The 23,278-nt window shown below is 39.6% G+C and overlaps 1 protein-coding gene across 1 annotated transcript in view; it reads left to right on the top strand.

Moving 5' to 3' along the window:
- Window positions 1–22,151, top strand: part of ATXN7 (ataxin 7) — a gene marked incomplete at both ends in the record, with an annotated part of 60,601 nt that extends 38,450 nt beyond the window's left edge. The window contains 8 exons of the mRNA XM_082004523.1: window positions 13,937–14,189; window positions 14,816–15,078; window positions 15,870–15,952; window positions 17,686–17,951; window positions 18,350–18,548; window positions 19,449–19,570; window positions 19,857–20,814; window positions 22,134–22,151. Of these exons, the coding sequence (XP_081860649.1) occupies window positions 13,937–14,189; window positions 14,816–15,078; window positions 15,870–15,952; window positions 17,686–17,951; window positions 18,350–18,548; window positions 19,449–19,570; window positions 19,857–20,814; window positions 22,134–22,151 (2,162 nt within the window). The remainder of the gene's footprint in view (window positions 1–13,936; window positions 14,190–14,815; window positions 15,079–15,869; window positions 15,953–17,685; window positions 17,952–18,349; window positions 18,549–19,448; window positions 19,571–19,856; window positions 20,815–22,133) is intronic.
- Between the last annotated feature and the right edge of the window lie 1,127 nt (window positions 22,152–23,278).

Here is a 23,278-nt window from a genome sequence, read left to right as displayed (position 1 = left end):
CAGCTGCTGGGGTTTCTTAGCAGTTGGGTTCTTTGTCCTCATTCTTACTCAGAAGGAAAACAGTTTTCCGTATTGTTCCACGTGGGAATTAAATTGCCTGATCTTGGTCAGTTTATTTGTGGAACAAGCAACAAAATAGAAGTTACTTGCCCTCTTGGTCCTAAAATGAGAGTAGGCCAAATCAAAGACTAAAGAAGGATAAATTCTAGTTCTTAAGACGACAAATACATCAGTGCTGGTTCCGCACATAGTAGTTTAAAGTCAAGTATTTTTGTGAACCACTAAAATCTGTTGGAGACTTACCCAGTTTTAATTACGGGTGTCAAGTAGAAGAGTGTACAGTAGAAGCAAATCTTCCAAAAACATGCATGCCTCTGGTACTAATTTTAGTGATGGAAGGAGCAGTGTTTTAAAAACAGCATAATTCAAGGAAATGTTTTTGTATTCCTGAGTTGTCCTTAACAATTAATGGGTAGGTGACATGTGCTGTCAACTTCTCTTGAAATTCAGAGCAAAAGAGGAACTGGTCACTGTCTAATATTCTGAGTGCACAGATGTGGGAAAGTTAGTATTTTGTATTTGTGGTTTAGGATTTAGTATTGATTTCTGAGTTTGTAACGGGGAGCAGTCGTCTCCAGGTTTCTGCACGTTCCTTAAAGAAAAGAAAAAAACAACCCAAACAAAACCCAGTCTGCTGAGATGGTGCTTCCTCCTTCTGTTTAACTGTTCTTAATGAAAAGAAAGTAATATGCTAACACACTGATACTAATACACAAAGGTGTTTGTACAAGCCAACTGCCTTTCCTCTTGGCAAACTTTTTATTGTAGTGAAAAAGTGATTTGCTTGGTTTTAAAGTATGACTTTGGGTGTAATTTGATAAATGAGGAAAGACCAGAAATTTCAGCTTTGATTATGGTAATTTAAAACAAGAGCAAAAGCCACAGGCTGTTTCGTCCAATTTTTTGTCAGCAGATACGCTAATTTTTGAGTGATTATTTCGGAAGTGGTCCAGAAATTAGTAGTTTGGTAAAAAGTAGATTTTGGTATCCATGTGCTAACTTCGGGGGGAAATCAGACCTTGACGTTCAGACCTCGGCATCTGGAAGTTTAGGATGTTGAGACCTATCTGGAAGATGAGGACAGTAAATACTGGAGTGAATTTTTGCTGCCGGAGAAGCACACCAGGAGTGTCCTCCGGCTCTCTGCCTGGGCGGCCGGGGCCGTGCCCCCCCGGGCACCCGCAGCCCAGGGAGCTGCAGCTCTGGGGGTGCTGGGTGCCCCCAGCCTGGGCAATGCAGCTGCAGGGGAACCGTCCCAGCCTGGGGCGGTGAGTGATGAGCACGTTCATCGGAGGAACCGTCCCAGTGCCGCCAGCACAGGCCTGGCAACTCGCCGCGGGATTCAGAGGGGATTAGTCTCCATCCACGCGGCCTGCCGCCATGGCTGTATCTGACCGACGCCGATGCCACCTCCATGGCTCCAGTGCACGTTACCAGCAGCAGGCTTGTAGGTAGAGCCGCGGCTGGCCAGAGGCCCCGGGGCAGCCATTTGCCGCAGGGTGCCTGAGGCTGGCCTGGAGCCCCAGCGCTGGTGGCGAAGCAGTCCGGCGTGGACGACGTTGCCCACGGTCAATCACAGGGCCTCGGCGGAGTTCGCCGAGCGACGTGGATAATCTCACAGCGAGGGATTAGGCGCTGTAAGTGGCCCGCGTGAGCCCTTCTGAAATGTCACCGGAGTGGTCTGGCCTGACTCCAAAAGCAGGCGGGCGGCGCGTTCGCCGTGAACGGGGACAAACCGATGAGCTCTGCTCCGCGCCGTGCCGCGCAGCCCCTGCCAGCCCCGCGCTGGCAGCTGCTGCTTCTCTCTGGAGCTGCAGGGCCGGCTGTGCGAGTACCCGACTGGCGGCCGCGGGAGGCGGCCTCTGCGCCCGAGCTGTTCCCCACAGAAACTTGAAAATCCCCCAAAAGCGCTCTGAAGCCACAGCTCTGATGGGGAGAGTGCAAGGGGAGAAAATAGCAATAAAAACTCAGGCAGCCGATTGCAATTCTGTCAGGCCTCTAGATAAGTTGGCAGCTGTTAATCAAAGTGTTAATTAAAGAAAGAAGCTATTAAGAGCGTGTTCATTTTAGCTTGTTTTCCTGAGTGTGTTCATCCGTGTAATTTATAAATCGGAGGGCAAACACATTCCTTGCTATGGCTCTGCGGATGGCTGGCTGTGGGCAGGATGGTCTGTGCTGTCATATCTCAGCTTTGGAGGAAATGGGAGATGCAGGCCCAGCCTGGATGTGTCAAGTGCAGTTGTGTTTTTATTTAAAAGGTTAAACTTGCACAAACATTTTAGTTAGCACATCCTAATTACAGCATCGCTCCATTCTTTCAAAGTGAAATGTGAAAAGGCTGGTTTATTTAATTTGAAAGACATTATTGTGCAAGCACAGTAGGTTTGTGCCCTCGTTTGACTCTATTAGTGATTTCTGTGAGACTTTGCTATGCTAATGCTGCAGTAAAATTTTAATTAGTGTATAGTTAATGTAGTCAGTGTTTTTAAACATGAAAACAGTTGTTTCATGCCAATTGTGATTGACCAGTGTGTTGTGGTTTAACCCCAGCCGGCAAATAAGCCCCACGCAGCTGCTCGCTCACTCCCCCGGCGGGGTGGGGGAGAGAATCGGAAGGGTGAAAGTGAGAAAACTCATGGGTTGATATAAAGACAGTTTAACAGGTAAAGCAAAAGCCGCGCACACGAGCAGAGCAAAACAAGGAATCCATTCACCACCTCCCATCGGCAGGCAGGGGTTCAGCCATCTCCGGGGAAGCCGGGCTCCATCATGTGTAACAGTGACTTGGGAAGACAGACGCCATCACTCCAAACGTCCCCCCCTTACTCCTTCTTCCCCCAGCTTTATACGCTGAGCATGACGCCACACGGTATGGAACATCCCTTTGGTCAGTGGGGTCAGCTGTCCCTGCTGTGTCCCCCCCAGTTTCTTGTGCCCCCCAGCCTCCTCGCTGGTGGGGTGGGGTGAGGAGCAGCAAAGGCCTTGACTCTGTGTCAGCACTGCTCAGCAGTAACGGAAACATCCCTGTATTATCTGCCTGTTTTCGGCACAAATCCAAAACGTAGCCCCATGCTAGCTACTATGAAGAAAATTAACTCTATCCCAGCCAAAACCAGAACACAGTGTTAATGAAATAAGCTGCAATGATCCTTTTTTATAATTGAAAAATGACTAATGCCCAAAAATGTTGAATCAGGGTAAAACAATGTAAGGATCTGACTTAAAACAAGAAATCAAATTATTTATTCTCTGTTTTCCATTGCTGTTGCAAATTGAGTATTTATGTTCCAAGAGATTTCAAATTTTGGAAAGTTACTCAGCTCTTGAAACATATTTTAAAAATACTGCAATTCACCCTACCGCAGGTTTCCTTCCCATCTTCCTTTTCTATCCTGAAAAAGTTAAAAATTTTGTGTTTAAAACCTCGGAACAGACAACGGGGTGTTAGCCGTGCAGGCAGAACCCCAGCTTGGATCCCTCATACTGTTCTTATTTCTCCACAAGGTTTTCCTGCGAGTGGGCACTGCCCGCAGGGGCTCGGGAACGCTTTTGTCCCGTTTGTTTGGGAAACACGAGTTGTCGCATCCATAGGGTGTGCGTGCTCAGTGCCATACGTATGGGGACAGATGTGAGAGACGCGTAACGTCAGAGATGGCGACGGGAGCTTCCTTCTCGGCTCCGTCTGTCAGCGTTTCCTCATCTCTGCCATGAGCAGTAACACCGCAGGGGAGAGGAGGGGCTGTTGTAGTTGGCGTGTGGCTAGTTCTAAGTAGCCATGTACATGTTTATCTTTTTTTAATCTTACAAAGCTTTTGTATCGTGTGGCAGTGGATGTCACTAGTTTGTGCAGTGCGTAAGAAAAATATTTGTGCTCAGTGTCTTTTTATCCTGTTGTTTCTTAATGACAAAATCAAAGAATGTGATTTACTTAGCTGACACTACTGTTTCAGTATATCCTGTGATATTTCCTCTTACTCTCCTGCTCAAAACAAAGTCAATTCACTCTTCTTGATCTCTGTCATACGGAGAGCTTTTCATTTCAAGGCTTTTTTTTTTTTTTTTTAACACCATTATCAGCACTTTATCAGTTAGGCCATAAACCTCTTTGTATTTTGGGTCACTAATAGCTTTTAAGCAAGTTTTCAACATCAGTATACTTTTTTTTGTAGCGGAGCTGAGTCTGACAGTCAACATACAACAATTCAAGTTTGCTACATGTGAAGAAATAGCTACAGGGAAAAACATTAAAATTCCTGATTGTGGCGTGAATAGAAGCATTAGCAAGATGAAAGCTAGACAGGCATTTGGATATGTGAACTCATCTGAATACGTTACACAATATTATAATATTCTGTGATAAAGTCTTGTAAGGAGTGTTCTTGATGCTGAAGGGGAAGAACATGGTGTTAAAGGTGTAAACCTGATTCCTGGATAGAAAATGAATAGAGAAAATCAGAAATAAGATGGTGCTGCTTCTCTTAATTCTTTATTCCCATGCTTTCAACACACAGTTCTTTATTAAACTTGTTTACTGAACTTTTTATTAAACTTTGCAGTAATGTTTGTTTCAAAACAAGCCTAAAGCAAATTAAGAAAAACTGAAGCTTTTCTTTAATGTCATTCAGGGTAAGCATATATGAGACAACAGTCTTCTAGCTGTATTTTTGAGGAAGCTGACCCATACTGCATCTTGGTACGATGCTGGTCTGTACTGGTTACCTTTGTCTGTTTAATGCTTTTGTTTATAATCACTGGCTTTTCTGAAGTTTATTCTGAGTAACTTTTTTTTTTAATAGCAAAAGAATTATTTATTCAATACCTGCTTTTTAATCAGACAGTGCAGGTATTGTTATGTCGTCAACAGGCTACACAGAGATTAGCGCTCATAATGTGGACATTATAATCTCTCCATGGCCCAATTACCATCTAAGACACTCTACTGTCCTTCTGTAGTAACTCTGCAATATTTATATTCCAGCACTTGACAGATTTACAAGACCACTACTGACCGAGAGGTCCAGGGGCATTCCCTGGTGAGAAATCTGTCCTTTCACCCACCTCTTCACCCACTTACTTGGGAGAGTGTACCAGAAGTTTGTTCTTGGATGTTATGCTGGAGTCTTTCTGAGGTGTTACAGCCCTTGTGTTTTGGGTTTACAAAAGGAGAGATGGAGAAGGATGGGGGAACCATCCTCCTGTGGGTAACGAAGGGGGACCTCCCATCAGTCTCCCTGGCTCCATTTTCCTTCTGGTTCTGTTCTGTGAATAATTTAATGTCCTGCCTCCATCAGTTTTCCCAAGTTGCTCTTGAGAGTTTTCGTGCTCTCCACGAGGCTCTGAATAGCTGAAACGAACCTGATGGAAGCATCCCTAATTCCAGTTTGCCACTGCACAAGGGAGCTGCAAGACACAGCAACTCTAGTCTGCCTGCAGGCTCGGGACGCCAGTATGTGCTGGTTGATGCTTCAAAGGTTACTTTACATATCTCAGGGGTAAAGCCTGTGTATTTTAAAAAGGAATTTTAAATCCTGGGGAAATTGATTACAGAACTCCTCGTGTGCGCTGAATACAAGGGGTTTTGAAAGGATTAGTAACAAATATGGAAAAATGGAAAAACTAGCCTTAGTAATGTGCAGAGCATTGTGGAGAGGCAGCAGTGGCAGAGGAGATGTACTTGAAGGTTATTTATTTAAATACATTTTACTGTTGCTATTTTTTTGCTATGTTCTTAATAATGCTATTTGCAGTCTGCTCTTTGGTCTCCTTTCTGTAGTGGTAACCTCGGGGGTCGGGGGAGGTGTGCTGGGTTTGGGGCCATTTTGCAGCAGTTATCGTAGTGGAGATGGCCATTCCTGTCCAGTTAGTGTTGTGCTATTAGAGAATTACAACACCATCCTGGCTTCGCTGTAGTTGTAGCATTTAAAACACATAATTTAAATACCCTAAATTATACTTACAGGATCGTCTCCTTTTTGAAATACAATTTTAAAGTATTAAAGTTGGCATTCAGAATCTTACTAGTGAAAATTGTCATTTTCCATTCCTCCGTTTTCTTCAGTGGCAGCAGCAAAACTGTGACCCTCCTTACGCAGAATTTCACGCTCCTTTACCTAACATGTTTTGCACAGTGATCACTTGTGAGTGAATTTTGGTTCTCAAAAGTAAATCTCTAGGAAAATTATGAACATACGTATTTAGAAATCAGAAGTTGAGTAATTGGTTTTACAGTTTTAAAAGTAGCCAGTGCTTCTCTAGAACTTCTGTAATGAACAAAATAATAATAATAGCTTATGTTTGTATTCTGTTTCTGTTCAAAGGGATGTGGTTAACTAACCATCATAACATCTCTTGGGAGTTGAGTAAATAATTTGCAAATATTAAAATTTAAATGTTAGGAAACTTCAGAGGGTTGAAGTGGCACGGTGAGGCTGGGAAAGACGAAAGCCAGGATACTTCTCAGAGGATGTTTTCCAATTCCCAACTTTGTTCACATTTCCTGTTAAGTGCTATGGTAAACCTGTTTTTAAAAACAAACCAAAGTGAAAGTTGAGCTAAAATCCATCAGTGTAGGACTTCTGAACTGATAAGACATAGGTTACATGAAACTTCTAATTAAAGTACAAATACATAATTCAAAACGTTTGGTGGCTTTTGGTTGCACTGAAGTTTGTATTTCATGAGGAAGATTAGTTAAGGGTGCTGGACCATCACAGATGTCCAGATATGTTTTATTTACATGTCTTAAATCAGTGTGAATTACTGTGGATGGATTTTGGAACAGGAATTATATACTGAAACCCAAGTATTTGTATATATGAGAGCTTTGGGTTCTGAATTGAGCATTTGTAACGAAAGCATATCTTAAAGAAAAATTTGTTCTCTGTAATTATGACTTTTCATAATAAATCAGTGCATCCTGGTTAAAGCATAGCCAAATTTTATATGCTTTTTAGGGAAACTTGTAGTGTGTGTTTTGGAGGTGATTGGTAAGGGAATGGTGCAGGAATTTGTACCTGGAACAGTGGGACCTTTGCCCTGATGGGGATTGCCGGACAGCAGAGTGGGAAGTAAATGCACCAACGCTGCCGTTCAACAAAGATGCAGAAAACAGATGCCATGTAAAGCCTAGTGGTGATACATCCCTCATTTGAGAAGTAAAAACATCTTAGGAACTGACATAAAATTTTGGAGCGTACCCAATCAGCAATTATAAAGGTCTTGATTTATTTGCTTTATTGTCTGTTGGCTTCAACAAAGGATTTTCTGAGAGGAAGATAATTTTGTGAGTTCTCATTGTGGGAGAGCATAAATGTTTCATGGCACTTACCAAGCTGAAGCCTCCACAATTTGTTTTAACGTGAAATAACATTTTATAGGGAATTGTAAAAATCACTGATATCTGTAGTTACATTTTTCTCTGTAATATATGACTTCAACTTAAATTCTATTTTTTGCCCCAAGAATGTGATTTTATCTTCTTGGGTATTAACTGTCTCATTGTAAATGTAAGACTGACTTTGAACAATGCTGTGGCCCCTATGTGGTGAAGGTGTAATGTAAAAACGTATAAACCAACACATTTTAAATCTCTGCTAGGCAGAGCAAACCTGTTAACCTGTCGAGTTCTGGAGGTGAACTCTGGGTTTTAAAATACGCTCTTCAAAATTGGCTAGGTATTGCATTTTAATGGATTTTTGAGAAGAGACACATGTTAAGTAAAGTTTTATCATTGTAGCTTAACTGCCTCTTTACGTGGTGGTTTCTATACCAATAGAAACGTTCTGTACTGCAATTGCACTGAATATTTTTAAAGTGAGGAAGTGCAGGAGATAAGGTTGCATCAGTATTGCAAACTTGGCCCTACAAAAGATATTTTATATAAAACTTTTGTTTTTTGACAAATAGTTTATGCTCATTACTATTTATTTACGATATTGAAGAACTCTGGGCAAGATAAGGAAGACCATTGTGGTAAGTGATGTAAATACATAAAGCAACATAATGCTTACATATGGGCCAGACTTGCATTTGGTATGCTGCAATGTAAATTATATGCTTCCTGTTTTTTGCTTTCTTTTCTGCTAAAATGTTGTTTTTCTGTGAATGGAGTGCCATAAGCATACGTGACTGTCAGTCAGATTCTCTTTGTGGTTTTGCTTACACCGAGTGATAAACAATAATATCAGCTGTCAATTGCAAAGCAGTGGTGGTTTTATGAAACGGTAAGAAGAATGCTCTCTAGAGACGTGACAGATTGTACTGGTGCCAATCACGCCTTGGCAGTCTGTCATACTCATAGCCTGGACTCCATAAATACTCTTTTCTGTAACTTTCTTGCTGGAGTGAAAAATGTAACTTTGCTTAGATGCTGCCTGCTCAGCAAGAGTGTAAGTTTAACCATCACACCATTGAAGATGGAGTGACCTCATCCTGACTGACAGTGCAGACAGAACCGATGGAACGATTAAAGGGGCATTGGTGGAAGATCAAGGCAGACTCCTTGGTACCTAGGCCCTGTGATTAGAGCGGGATAATGAAGCAGCAACAAGTGAGTGAGCAGCAGATCAAGATCCCACACAGGGGATTGCTCCCAAGCAGCTGCACGCTGCCAGGGTGGCATCAGAGGAAGAGTAATTAGCCTGCTATACCCAGATTGTTTTGGGTCCCGAGTTTCCCCTGCAAAATCCTCATGGATCTAACTTTTTTCTTTTTTCTTTGTCATGGTGATGTCAGAGTGATGGTGGGTCAGAGCCCAACACAGGCATTTGGGCTAGAGCCACAAAAGGGATTTTAGTTGCTTGCTGCAGTAATATCTGTAGCTATGGTGAGGTGCCCTTCCAGAGCAGTGTCCCAGGCTGTGCTCTCCTGTCATGTCATGGATCTGCTCCTTCTGGACAAATGAGAAGATCAAGTAAATTAGCTCTCCGCAATTACTCTAGAAATGTAGTAGTCAGACTGAGAGAAAATAAATTTTATCCTCAGGTAAAACATGTTTGGTTTAATATGGCTCTACTAAATAATTTTTCAAATGACAAGTCAAACAGTAGCCCAGTATGATAGAAAAAAAGGTAAGCTTGTTTTAAGTAGCACTTTTATCGCACTTGCACTTTTGGTGAGGCAGATACATGACATTAATAATAATTTAAAAATTAAAATTAAAATATTAATTAAAAATTAATAATTAATAATAATTAGTTCTGTTTCAATATACACATTTAATTCTATAGTCTGAATGATACTCTTATACCTAGGCTAACCTATTTTAAAACTTTTTCTGAATGTTAACTGAAGTTGCAATGTATTTTACTGAACTAAACTTACGTGTGTTCAAATGAGTATGCTTCATTTTTAATGACAGCTCTGCTAGCACTGACACAGGTCAGTTTGACTTTTTGCCCAGAACTTACGTAAGAAGTCAGTTTTAAAAAGTGGGTTTATGAAATTTGATCTGTACATCTTGTATTTGCTGCCCAAAGCTATTAACTGATGCCCAGGGAGAATGAACAGCACAAAACACTTCCTGGATTTCGGGAACGAAGTGTAAACCTGGGAGAAACGTTTTGAAAAATTTTGAGAGTATTGTGAATTGTTGTTGTTAAGCATACAGCAAAGAAGGTGGCATTTTATGAAAACCAGAATATTTTTCTCTATAAAAGTATATCTTCTTTTCTTTTAATGTAGAAATAAGGTTATAAATCACAGTAAGTCCAAGGGTTTAGTCATTGATGGAAGAATAAGAAGTGGTAGCAAAACATGGTGAGAAGCTGCCTCTTCTTCTTTCTTCTTTTTTGTCTTCCCCTTCCAGGTTACTTTTTTGCATTTTGTCAGAAATTAGTGCATGTTTAGTGGGAAAAATACAACGGAAAATAGGATTTTAAACACAAGAAAACTGACGACCACACAAAGGGCCAAGTGAAGCTGTTTGGAGTTTTTTGTTTATTTTTTTTTAAGCTCTTGAAGTGATTTAAATTATCAATATCCATTTTATCAGGAAGTCCTGTGTGTTTTGGCAGTATGCATATATGTAATTGCTGCTCAACTGTAAGTCCAGGAGCACACAAACTATCACTGTATTTTTCCAAATTGATAGTTAACAGATTTCCCTGTCACCAAGCAGAGACAGTCTTTGCTGGGATGCCATTTCTTTTCGCAGCTTTCTGACTCTGTACAGTGCTTCTCCCTAGGCTCACAACGATGTCATGTAAATGCAAAGATTTTTAGGGAGGAGTTTATATGTTAGGGTTTGGTGTTGAATGCAGCTTTCATTTTAGGCCAGATTCCACCCAGTGCAATGGGATCAAGGAAGACTTTCTGCTTCTTTGTCCGAAGCCAAAACTTACATCTTTCTGATATTTAAAAAAACAAAACGAAAACCAAACAACAAAAAACCCAAACAAACAAAAAAGTCTCCTCACAAATTTTAGAGTTTAGAACTGTGTTACGCAGGCGTAGTATTTGAAATATCACTTTGATGTGTTGTAAAAGCAATGATGACATAAAATGTTGTTTTTCTCTCAATAGTTATGTGAAGGGAAGGGACGTGAGTAGTAACTTCTAAAATTCGCAAACTGAACACCTGGAGATAATTATATTTTTAAAATGTTTTCAGTCTGAGTCAGAGTTAATGGCAAATGGGGATAATATTAGATTGGCAGATGATTAGTAGAATTTATCATTATAATATGCTTAGCATAATAAGCATGGTGGTCTTGATTATTCAGTGACAGTGTTTGTAGTAATTTTTCCATTAAAAGACTATGTCAGTCTGTCAATAAATGTATCCATTAGATCAAGTACGCCATGCTTAACACATGTCTGGTTTCAAAAATAATACTAGCTTTCTCCAATAAGATGAGACATCAGTAGTCTTCAGATGGTGTACAAAACAGACCTTAAGCAGATTGCACTTAAAAACATTGATTTTATAAAAAGACTGAAACATTAAATATATGCAAATCCTAGTAGCAGCCCTGCCTCTACTTGTATGTAAGTCAACACGAAACAGGTCCAGGCAGGTTATGAAAAAATAGCTGAAAAGTCTTCTCATTTTGTTGATAAAGTACACAAGTTGTGGTTACATACAGAAGGAGTAAGTGACGGTTTCACAGACTTACAACGTTATAATATCTTTCAGAAATTGTCACAAAATTCCACAAAAAGCTTGTTCAGCTTTTTTTTTTTTCTTTTTTTTGGTGTGCATTCCAAATCATACATCTCTCTGTAGAATGGAAATGCTCTCTTGACAGGTAGACTGTAACTTGGTGTGTGATCAGCTGTTAGCCTTAGTTCTCTTAGGTAATATTTTTTTTTATTATCAGCAGTTCAAAACACTTCTTTTTATATTAACTCACTTTTTTCAGACTGGTGCTATGAAACATTCATGCAAATAGTAGTCAGTAACATCTCAGTTTAGTACCAGAACAGTACCAGTTAAAGTTGCCAGAAAAGAAGTGTTCATATAATTTGGGTTAATAACTGAGATCAATATTTTGTCTAGTTTATTCCTGATGATGGGTTACAAGGAGGTACTCAGTCTTATGCTAGTCCCTTGCACTTCTCATCTGCCAGGTTTTCTGCAAGGAAGTAACACCCTCTCTTCCTTCAAAAAGAAAAAAAAAAAACAGTCAAAACAAACTCCCAAAGATGGCATTAGTCATCCACTGGTTTATTAGAGATTATTTGTAACTGTGATAAGAACTTGGACTTTGAATTTTCTAAATATACAGAAGGTGAGAGTATTGAGCAATTTTCCTCATTATCTCACAGAGTAATCTCACAGGGTGTAGCATCGCTGAACTAATGGCCCGCTAATAGTAACTTATCAGAGCTGCTCGGGGATTCTTGCCATTGCTATAAAAAGACATTTGGCAATAAGCAGTGTGTCATATTAGAAGCACAGCCATTTACTAGAACAGAAATATGCTAACATACTTCACTGACAAACTCTTCAATGGCATCTGGTTCTAGAAAACTAGATTATTTTGAACATCACAGGTAACTAGTTGTTCTAAATACTATAATTTTAAAGTAGTTGTTTCTTGAGATGGGTGATAAATTGCTGCATTTGTTACATATTTCTGTTGGGCATTTCACCTGCCCTCTCAGAGCTTTTTGGTAAATACTAATTAAGTAGTGATGACTCCTGCTGAAGGTTTGTTAGGTAGTTTGCGCCCATTTTGCAGCTAACCATAGAAACACACATCACTTGGTTCAGTCTCGGGGATAATTTCTTGACTGGAGTTTCCTAGTCTAAACTCTGTGCTTTTTCTTTTTCTTTCCCCAGCCCGAGCTAATGAACATATTTAAAATGGTGCTTCCCCACCTCTGTAAGGAGTTCGCTTGCCAGGTGTTAGACCGCTGGAGCGGCTCGGCTCTTGTCCCCTGGCTATTGCTGTTGCGCTCTGTTACAGCCTCGCTTGCGGGAGCCGAGGTGTGCCCGGCGACCTTGGCGCTGTCTTGTTTGATGGCTTCCAGCTACAAACGGAGTCCTGCTTGGTCATCATCTGGGTGGCATATGATTGCTGTATTTAGGATTGGGGCGGGACATAGGTCATATAAGCAGAACGCAGATGTATTAATTTACACTTTCTGGAGCGTTACAGACGTCCATACAGATTGCACTGGACTTGACTTTCACTCTTGGCTGTAGTTGCTGTAACTTCACGAGTACCCTGCTTCTTTCACAGTTTAAGTAAACTTAAGTCAAAATCTGTAAGTGGATCCTGGGATGGGTGCTGGATTTGGGCACCTTTAACAATACTTGTCTGAGAAAGAGATGTTACTGCTGTGGAGGAGAAAGGTGCCTTTCCACTCCCCTGAGGGACCTGCTAATTCTTGGTTCTCTCTTAGATCTGTGGTTGGCATATATTTGATTCCCAGACATGTCTCTTAAGCAGGTGTTGACTGCAGAGATCATCGAGGAATCACAGGTGACCAAGTATCAGTGGAGCGAACAGTCATTTAACATGTCCATGTGTAGGCAGAGCTGTGTACTCCCTGAAGCTGTCAGGTGTTTTGTGACTGAGAATTCGTTGTTCCAAAGAACTACCTTTATAATATGCAGTACGCTAACTGAAATGGTGTTAGCAATGCATTAATGTTAATGCTTTAATGTTAATTAAATAATTATTTTTCCAACACATTCATTGATGGAACCTGACTACTCTTAATTCAGATGTTCAGATATTAATTTTTTTGGTAGAAGAATACCTGTTGCTCCTTTTGATGTAATTCCTAAATAGAAATCCTCTCTAAACTGGTCATACTATGAAAAAAAAAATAGAATTAATAGCAGGAAAACAAAACAAAACGAAAAACCACAACACCCCAAAACCCAATGTAAGTCGATATTTGAGCTGCTGTTCTCAGGGGCATTCTGTACTGAAGGTCTTGTAGACAATGCGAAAAGGTTGTCATGAAGTGAAAGTTAAAATGTTGGCTTCAATATAATTTTGACCATTAGGAGATGTACTTACAGATAATTGTTATCCTTTGGGGAAATATTATATTTAATCTTGCTTGGCCTGAGGATAGGGGTGTCCCTGCTTTTTGTGTCTGAGGTCTAAGTCTGATTCTCACTTCCTTGTTCTTTTAAGATGGAAAGAGAGTGGGGAGTGTAATTAAAAGCTAAGCTTCAGTGGCTAAGGAATGTAGCTCCCAAATTTAAAATAGACTCTCGTAACCGCCTGGGGACCAGCAATGAGTGGAGCCTCATGGATTACAGTGAGACTTGAATCCTCTGTGCTCTGTGTGTGGCAGGGGACCTCCCAAACCAGTAAAGGAAAAACATTAATGGGATGAATGACAACATGAAGTATTTAACAATCGTTTCTGTATGGGAGCTAAAAAAACCCCTTTTTTCCCCTCTCCTTTTCAGAAAGAAGACACAGCTCCTCCAGCAAGCCGCCTTTGACTCCTCCCTCCTCTTCAGTATTTTCCCTCATTTCATCTTTCCCTTCAAAAAACAAAGGTAGCAGTGGAAGTGGGAGCAATCGTTCATCCAGTGGAGGTACTAGTGCATCATCATCAAATTCCAAGTTGTTGAAATCACCCAAAGACAAGCTGCAGATCAGCGGAAACAACAGGTTAATGCATTCGGTACAGCATAGCAAAGTTCCCCATGATAAAATGTAAGTACACGTTTTGACAAAGAGTTAAATGTTATTACTTGCGTAGACACTGCTGTTATCAGTAGAATTTCCTTTTGTCTCAGAGGGTTTTTAGTTTAAGAGATAGTTACTAAGAACTCTTGCAAAGCTGCATCTAAATCACTATAAATAACGGTCATTTTACTAGGGGCTCTTAATTCTTTGATCTAATCTGCATAGTTTGATCGTGAAGGAGTTTTAGCTCCAATTCAGGTGATTTTTGACCTGCACACGTGAGATTGCAGAACTGATAATATAAGTTACTGTCACAGAACAGGGCATTTCTCACTGGACGTAACAGGCCTATTCCAGTTGCTTTGGTGATATGGTGTATCTGTGACTCCAAATAACAGTTTATGAAGTCCCTGATGACTCTCTGAAATACTTACAAGGAAATGAGGAAAAGAGGACTGCAGAGATTATGGACATCATAAAAAAATGTGAAAATAAAAAAAAAAGAGTAAGAAAGCTGAGAATAAAGGAGGAAGGTCTACATGTGCATTGTGAATAGATCAGCATGTTGTTGAGTAATAACATATTTTAAGTACTTTTTATAATTTATGACAATAATTTTCAATTTTACCCCCTTTGTTTTTCATAAATAATAGTATGACTCCATCTGTCAAAGTGGAAAAGATTCATCCAAAGATAGATGGTGCCCAACTGAAAGCTGCTGTTGGTCCAACTTGTTCTACTACTGTGAGTTCCTCAATAAAGACTGGCCTTAATTGTCCCTCAATACCAAAGCCACCCTTGCCTTCCCCTGGACAGATACTGAATGGTAAAGGTCTTCTCTCTGTGCCTCCATTTTTGGAAAAGAAACCTGAAGAAAATACAAATAATAGGAAATTTTTACATAAAAGATTGTCAGGTAATTGTTTTTAATTACTATTTGCTATATTCCTCTTAAGTAGTGTACCTATAGAAACACATATATGGAATATATAGAAATAAGTTTCAGAAGTAAATTAAACACTTTTATAACACTGTAACTAATAATTAGGTACATTTTATATATTAGAATTTAAATCTGTCACTTGACATACTCTTAAAGGATGCAAACATCTTGAAATGTGGCTGTTGCTTTCAGAAACCGTACAGACCTCAAAGGCCTGTCAGTTCTTACAGTTTTAAAATTATGCTCTTCTACTATCTTCAAAGATTTTCTTTTCCTCCTTTCTATATGGAAGGTCCAAATGTACATAGAAAACAAAACAACTAGCACCTCATAAGCTCAGAAATGTAAACCCGGTCTGCTCTTTACACTTCTTAAACACAGTAACTCTTGAGTGTTAGTAGAATGGTAGAAAAGTTCTTAACACCAAAACCAACAACAAAAAGACACCGTTTGTTTGTCACAGTTCATATTGATGATGACCTCTAATCCTAACGTGCAGGATCTACTTCTCCATTGGGGTCCCTTACAGCTGCAAATTTCTCCATGCTGCTTGTAGACTTGAGATCTGTACTTCAGCACACCATAAACTTGCTGACAGTGTAGAAAATTTTGTTTGTACAATTTTATTGTGCATTTTTATTTTTACATTTGCCTGTGTTACTTTTGAAAACAGTTTCCAATATGGTTAATTTTTATAAGGAAAGTAACTGTTAGTATTTCAAAATGTCTTTTGATAACTTTTCAATACTGTGTGCCTTTGACAGAGAGAGAATTTGATCCTGATATATACTGTGGTGTCATTGATGTGGAAACCAGGAAACCTTGTACTAGGTCTTTGACGTGCAAGGTAGGATAACTTAATCAGAATAAGATTATGTAAAGTCTTAATTCAATTTCCTGACAAATGTGACAGAAAACAGAAAACTACAAATTTTTGCAGTCAGTAATTACCAGTACCTCTCAAAACATGTTGTCCAGGACCAAGAAGGAATCATTTTCAAAGTTCAGTTAATTATTTATTCAAAAATGTATTCCTTAAAGTAACCTGGAGATTTGTATTTTTGTATAAACCCTTTAAACATGGATGTTGACATGGGGCAGGTGATGTTACTCCACGTGTAGGTAGTAGGGGGCCAGCATGATGTTCTTTTTCGGGATAACCTTTGGGTCCTAGATCATGAATTTTAAAATTCCTCACAAGCATTAAAAGTATTATTTGTTTATGCAGGACTCAAATAAATCGAGCTCCTCCCCTCTCACACCCCTTCCTTTCCCCCCTGCAGAGTCTGCAGCAGATACTTAGGAGGTATTTGGGTAAATGCTAATGCTGCTTGATGTACGACTACAGCCAACTCAGAAACGAGTCTTCTGAAAAAGCCACGGAGTATGCCTAGAGGTCAAACTCCAAACTAAACAGTCTGTAAAAACTGTTGGTCGGATGAAATGTTCCCTCTGTCTCAAAAATCTTGGGGGACAGAGGGGTATCGCTTAGTCTCGAGGAAAGAAAAATCCAGATCCCCTGCAACTGTGTAATATTTAGCTACTTTCCTGCAAAGCAGCTAAACTGTCAGTAGGGGAAGCATCTGGTAAATAAACCACCTACAGAACAAAGGTAAACGAAGCTGGTACTGATGACCCAGAGGAACTGAACCTGAACACATTGCCCTTTTGGAATTACGGGGGGAGGCAATTGTTTTGCTAATAGAGGAGGGAAAAGCTTCAAGATTTTACAAGAGAACTAGGCAAATCAAAAGTGCAGAAGAGAAAGAAAGTAAAAACGTTTCTCAGCGATTCCTTGTATTATACCTACTCCTAAAATACTTCTGGGAATTGCTGTTTGTTTCTGAATGATGTGATAATAATTCTTACCTATTAAAATGAACCCAATCAAACCTTTTGTGCCATATGAAAAAAAGATACTGTATGTGACTTGTAACAGTTCAGAAAAATAACTTCCATCTATTTCACTTTACCTAGAATTTGTGCCATGTATCCACATACACATCTTACTATATGTGGCATTCAGGACACTCGAAGGACTTTGAGTTCTGTCTGACTGTGGATCCTGCTGTATTATTTTGCATTCCTTAGTATCTATTCAATTACATTAGTTTTCAAGGAATATATTAGTATACCGAAGGAAGCAAAATATTTTTATAAATATTTTTCATGTCTCCCATTAAAAGTCTGATTTTAAACATTGTTGTGTTAAATATTTTCATAAGTGAAAATAAATATTTAGTATTTTTGGGTGTGCACTAGTTGGCAATTAAAATATAAATGTAAAAAAGATTTTCAATTCTAGTCTTAACCTTATAAGAACTTTGGCAAGTCCTTTTCAAAAAAAATTTTGAAAGAAGCCCTTTGCTCAATTGCTGTTTTTGTTATTTTGTATCAGAGAGGGATATAAGCATCCAGCAAGCAATCTTAAAGTTTGTTTTCCAAGTCATTCTCCCATTTGTTTACTAAATCATGAGTGTGGTGATTTTCTCTGTTTTAGAGCTCTAGACACGTGTTTGAGTGTTTGGTTTTCCACAAATCTGATAGCCTGGGATTAATGATTTATGCATGGTTTTGCAGACACATTCCTTAACCCAGCGGAGGGCTGTACAGGGTCGGAGAAAACGATTTGATGTGTTATTAGCTGAGCACAAAAGCAAAACCAGGGAAAAGGAACTTCTTCGACATTCGGATCATCATCAGCAGATGCCCCCTCTCAGGGAACCACATCCCTCACCTACTAAAACTTCCCAGGAGCTGCACCAAAATTCTCATGGAGTTACTCTTACAGAATCAAAGCCTTTATTACCTAATAAACCCAAACCTCACCCCCCCAGTCTTCCAAGGTAAGGAAAATCTGCAGATCCAATGGTATGAAATTAATACTGGTAGCTTCATCAGGTGGATTTTGAACGAGCTGTATGGATCTGTTGGATGGGGCATATCTTTGCTCTAGGTCTGGCGACTGTCTGCAGTGAGCAATTACATGCTGAGCTGTAACTCCTAGCAAGGAAGGTTTGGTGTTTGAAATCAGTGAAAGCGGTTCAGCAATGATTGGGCAATGCTGCTTTTCCACGGGTACCGTGCCTCCTGTCCTTCCTCTCGGTAGATGTGTTGTGAGACTATGGAAAATATCAGAAATCTGTTAATGTAGACTTCCTTCTGTCAGTAATAGTAAGCACTGAAGCTTGGAATTTTTAACAAGACTGAGTCTAATAACACCTTTACTGCTTGCACTGCCCAGGCCTCCAGGCTGTCCAGCCCAGCACAGTGGAAATGCCCCTAGCGAGTCTCCTTCTGTCCACGAGTCCCCGCACCCTCCCTTGCCTGCAGCTGAGCCAGCATCTCGGTTATCCAGTGATGAGGGAGAATGTGATGAAAAAGAAGAGCCTGTTGAAAAACTGGATTGTCATTATTCAGGTCATCATCCTCAACCAGCCGCTGTACGTTTTAAGTAAAAGTTAACTTTGGTCTCTTGTGGGCTCTGAACTTGTAAAACAATTACTTGGGGGTTTTAAGGGTGGTTTTCTATAGTGTATGTGATTTTCCCCCCCATACCCCCCCCTAGATTTTAAGAAAATTATTCTGTTGTCTGGTAGGCAGTGAAGGTTTAACTGTAGTTGCAAAGTAAACGTGCTAAAGAAATACATTTGCAGCTCACTTCTCCAATCCAAAAGAAATCAAAATGCCAAAATACTTAAGATTAAATTGGTAACTGCTCTAAAGGGCTGTGGTTTTGGAATAAGGACATGTAAACAGTGCCTTTTTAGTGCTTTTTGGTGAGATTTTGTTCTTGGACTTTCCCATGCACACACAAGCACATTTTTTACTCAAGGTGCCGATCATCACAGTAAAGGTAGCAGTAATGTGTTGTTTTAATATTTAAATTTTGACAAAAGCTAGTTAGTCTTAACTAAAAGCACAAGCTTTATTGCCTTGCCTGTATATCAAATTATCTCCTTTTTTAAAACAGACTACAAGCAGATAGCTGATAGCTCCTCAGAAGTAGATGTTACATATATATGTTATGTTTTTATACACACATACAAACACACACTACTGTCCATCCCTGTTTAATCACAAGGATTCAAATTTTGATTGCTGCTTTTGGCCCTAAGTATGGGAGTATCAGATGGAAGAAAATGATCCCAATATACCAAGGCCCAAAACTTAAAATAGTTGTTATACCATAGAAATAAAAATCATAATTTATATTATTTTATCCTTGATTTAAACATCTAAAAGCATATTCATTTCGAAATATTCATTTATAAACAAGTGCATTGTTATTCAGAGAGTTGTTACCGAAAGCAGAAGACACCAATAAAAATCTGTCTTTTCAGTTTTGCACATTTGGTAGTCGGCAAATTGGAAGAGGTTATTACGTGTTTGACAAGCGGTGGAACCATATTCGATGTGCACTTGACTTCATGTTGGAGAAGCATCTTAATTCACAGATGTGGAAGTGAGTAGAAGTGAAAGAGTTCTTGTTCTTCTTGGTATTTGTAGAAATACACAAAGCCAGTGACTTCTAGTTAAAGAACAGCAATCTTGTGTTCATATTAATTGGATCAAAGGTTGACAGTCTATGCTTTACATTTTTTGCAACAATTAACTATTAATTTAATAAAATATTGTAGTGGCATTAATCAACCTCAAGGTGCAATCACTTTACTGTAATCATTATTAGGCTGGGTATTATTCCGGAGAATGGTAGCTATGTAGGTTTTTGTTTTTCTGTTCATTCGCAGGAAAATTCCTCCAGCATCTAGTAACACAGCATCAGTTCGTGCCCCACATCGGACAAACTCGATGCCTGCTTCACAGTATGGTGTCAGTGCAGCAGGTTTCCTCTTACCCACCACGGTTATGTCATCGCCAGCATTGGTATCCCCCTCCTGTGTCTCTCTGAATAATAAATCGGTACCATCACATGGAACGACACTAAATGCCAATCCTGCTACCTTGGGTGCAGTGGATCCTGTCTGCAGTATGCAATCAAGACAAGTGTCTTCATCCCCTTCAACACCTACAGTGCTTTCCTCTGTACCTTCACCTATGCCCAGCAAACCTCAGAAAATGAAATCCAGCAAATCTTTTAAACCTAAGGAATCTTCTGCTGGCAGTGGCACCTGTAACAGTACCGGCAGCGTCAGTAGCAGCAGCGGCTCAGGAAAGAAGCGTAAAAACAGTTCCGCACTGCTAGCACCTTCTCATTCCACAGAGTCCTTTAGAAAAAACTGTGTGGTTAACTCTGGAAACTCTGGGACCTCCTATCATCCATCGGTGACAGCTTCGTCCCACAGCGTTGGCCTCAACTGTATGACTAGCAAAGCTAACTCTGTTAGCCTCAAACATGACCAATCAGGGAGGGGTCCTCCGACTGGAAGCCCTGCAGAATCGATAAAAAGAATGAGTGTGATGATGAACAGCAGCGACTCCACGCTCTCCTTAGGGCCATTTGTTCATCAGTCCAGCGAGCTGACTGTAAATTCACACAGCAGTTTTCCACATTCGCATACTTCCCTTGACAAATTAATAGGAAAGAAAAGAAAGTGCTCACCTGGTTCAAGCAGCATAAACAGCAGCAGCAGCAGCAGCAAATCAAATAAAGTTGCCAAATTGACGTCGGTGAACAATGTTCATGCAAAACACGCTGGTGCAATCCCAGGGACGCAAGGACTGATGAACAATTCTCTTTTTCATCAGGTATGAAATTTTGGCTCGAACAGTATGAACATGCCTCTCACATGCTTATATTAGACGCGTTCTTTTAATTATTAGCCAATTCCAGATCCTATTCAAGCAAAAGACAATTCTCCTGTTTGTCCATTACTCACTTTGAGTGCTTTTATAGTACATTTACACAAGATTTTTATAAACACTCTCATAGAAAGTCTAGCCTCTTTTTTAAAGTAACCTCTAATATGATGTTCCAAGTTCCTTAGATCTTGCCTGCAAATTGCTCTCAGATGAAATTCAGTCCTCACATTTAAAAAAAAAAAAAAATTTCAAAAAGTAAGTCTTGCCAGCCAGCCATGGAACTGAGCTGCATGTCTCAGCCTGACTTCTTGTTTCTGGGTCAGTATTAAACATTCTACAAAGTGGAACACAATGATGCTGATAACAATAACTGTGATACTGTGATAAAATAAGCCTGTTATCCCAAGGTGTCATTGACTAACTTCTTAGTAATAACGAGATTAAATGTTATAAATAAGATAGAAACCTTTTTAGTCGGTAGAGCAAACGGATTTACTCTAAAGGAAGCAGATCACATGAAGATGTAAGATCCCGTTTTAAAAAATAGTTTGGCGTGTTGTTTTGTTTTTAAACAAATTGCACTAGGAAAGTAGTATATTGGGAGGAAGACTTCTTGATAAGTTAGGGTGAGAGAGAATTTGAAACCGGTAGCTCAGGCTTCTTAATAATACTATTCAAATTGACTTGGAAGATCACTTGGAGGGGTAGAAATAATTTGATGCAGCTGGAGGAGAGTATAGAAGATGGAATTCTAGAGCGTAGCTTTAGAGCTAGATTTTTTGAGATTGAAAACCCAAGAAACTTTGTTTCCTCTGGTGCTAATAACCTGCAATCTGTTTACCTGGAGAGCTAGGAGGTCCGTAAGAGCTTTTTCAGAAGGGTTTCTTAATTTTCAGGTTCAGCTATAGAGGATGATTTTCGCCATTACGTTGTGTTTACTGTAACAAAAAAAGGCATTCAGATGGCTGAATTTATTTTTGGACCTACCCAATAGTTACTATTTCAGTTATGCAATATAAATAAAGGAGAAATATAATGCAAGCAATTTAAGGAAAGAAATCATGTCTGAAACCATTATAACTTTAAAGAGCTTTAGCTTGAGAATTACCAAGTCTCGGAGAAGCTAACCGCATGTTAGTGATGTCGCATTGTGCCTGCTGATTCTCCCCAAAATAGCCTCTTGTCGGCCATAAAATGTCTTTTAAGGGCATCTGCTGTAGCAGCCTGGCTCACTCATCCTTCTCTTTCCTTTGCTTGCTCAAAAGCCAAAGGCACGTCCCTGACAGCTGAATGCACCACGGTGAGAAACGAACTGGACAGTTTTCACTACAAGCAAAACCTCCATCTGGATTTCTGGACTCCAAGATGCCTTGAGTTTTCCCAACTTCCCGTGGTCCTCAGGTGTGGAAATCTACTGGACTGTCATTTAAACAAGGAATTTCCCTGAAGCCATGTCTGTAGCAGTGAATATACTAGAAATGGACACTGGATGAAGTTCAGCCACATAATTGCTCTTATCAGTGTTAACGGTGGTCTGGACTGTTTGCTACAAATCTGTGAGATTTTACTTACAGGAGTACATCATCTTGCCACTATTTGACATAGATTGGCTGGGCAAACGAATGTTTTCTGGGGGGAAATAAACGTTACTGTGGACTTATTTTTATACTGATGGTGTCTTTTGTAGGTGATAGCTAACCAGACAGACACCCTCAATGGAGAGGACCCCGTGACAAGGGGGGAAAAAATGTGTGAGGCACAATGGAAAGAAGCCCTCAAGAAGGGAATATGGCTTTAGTGTTTTTATAGCAATGTTCCTCTAATGGAATATAAAAATAGCACAATTCAAAAAATAGTCTGTGTTTTGCCCAGCCTTTTGCAAGTAATTTGGGATAAGAAGCTATCAGGAGTTTTAAAAAACCACAAACAAACAAACAAACCCACAAACAAAACAAACCCAACAAAAACAAGAAAAACTTGAGGCTGTTGCTCAGAGAACAAGTATAAAAATGTCGTGCTTGCATGATAGAAAACCTATTTTCTATTCTTTTGAATAAGATTTGATTGCAGAAGAAAAAAAAAGTTAATTTTGTTTTTTAAAAATTCAAAAAACATCAAACAGACCAAGGTAAATAACCTCTAAAACTATATGCCCAAAGAACGTATTTATTGACCTATACTGTATACCATAGGCCTTTCTTATTTAAAAGAAATAACAACCGTATTGGTTAAATTATGCTGGATTTGCTTTCCAGCTGGGAAAAAAAGCCCTTTTAAAACTAAGTATTTAAATATTTTCTAAAAACCATAAAAGTCAGTTTCTTTATGCCTTGTTTGTATAACTAAATTGTTAACATGTTATGCTTTCAACCACTCGGTAAGATTTTTCTCTTTTTTTTTTTTAATTCTG

The sequence above is a fragment of the Phaethon aethereus genome, assembly GCF_964289735.1.
Source record: "Phaethon aethereus genome assembly, chromosome: 11".
Lineage (NCBI taxonomy): Eukaryota > Metazoa > Chordata > Aves > Phaethontiformes > Phaethontidae > Phaethon > Phaethon aethereus.
The sequence above is the reverse complement of the archived record's forward strand: the minus strand, read 5'-3'. Positions and strand labels throughout refer to the sequence as shown.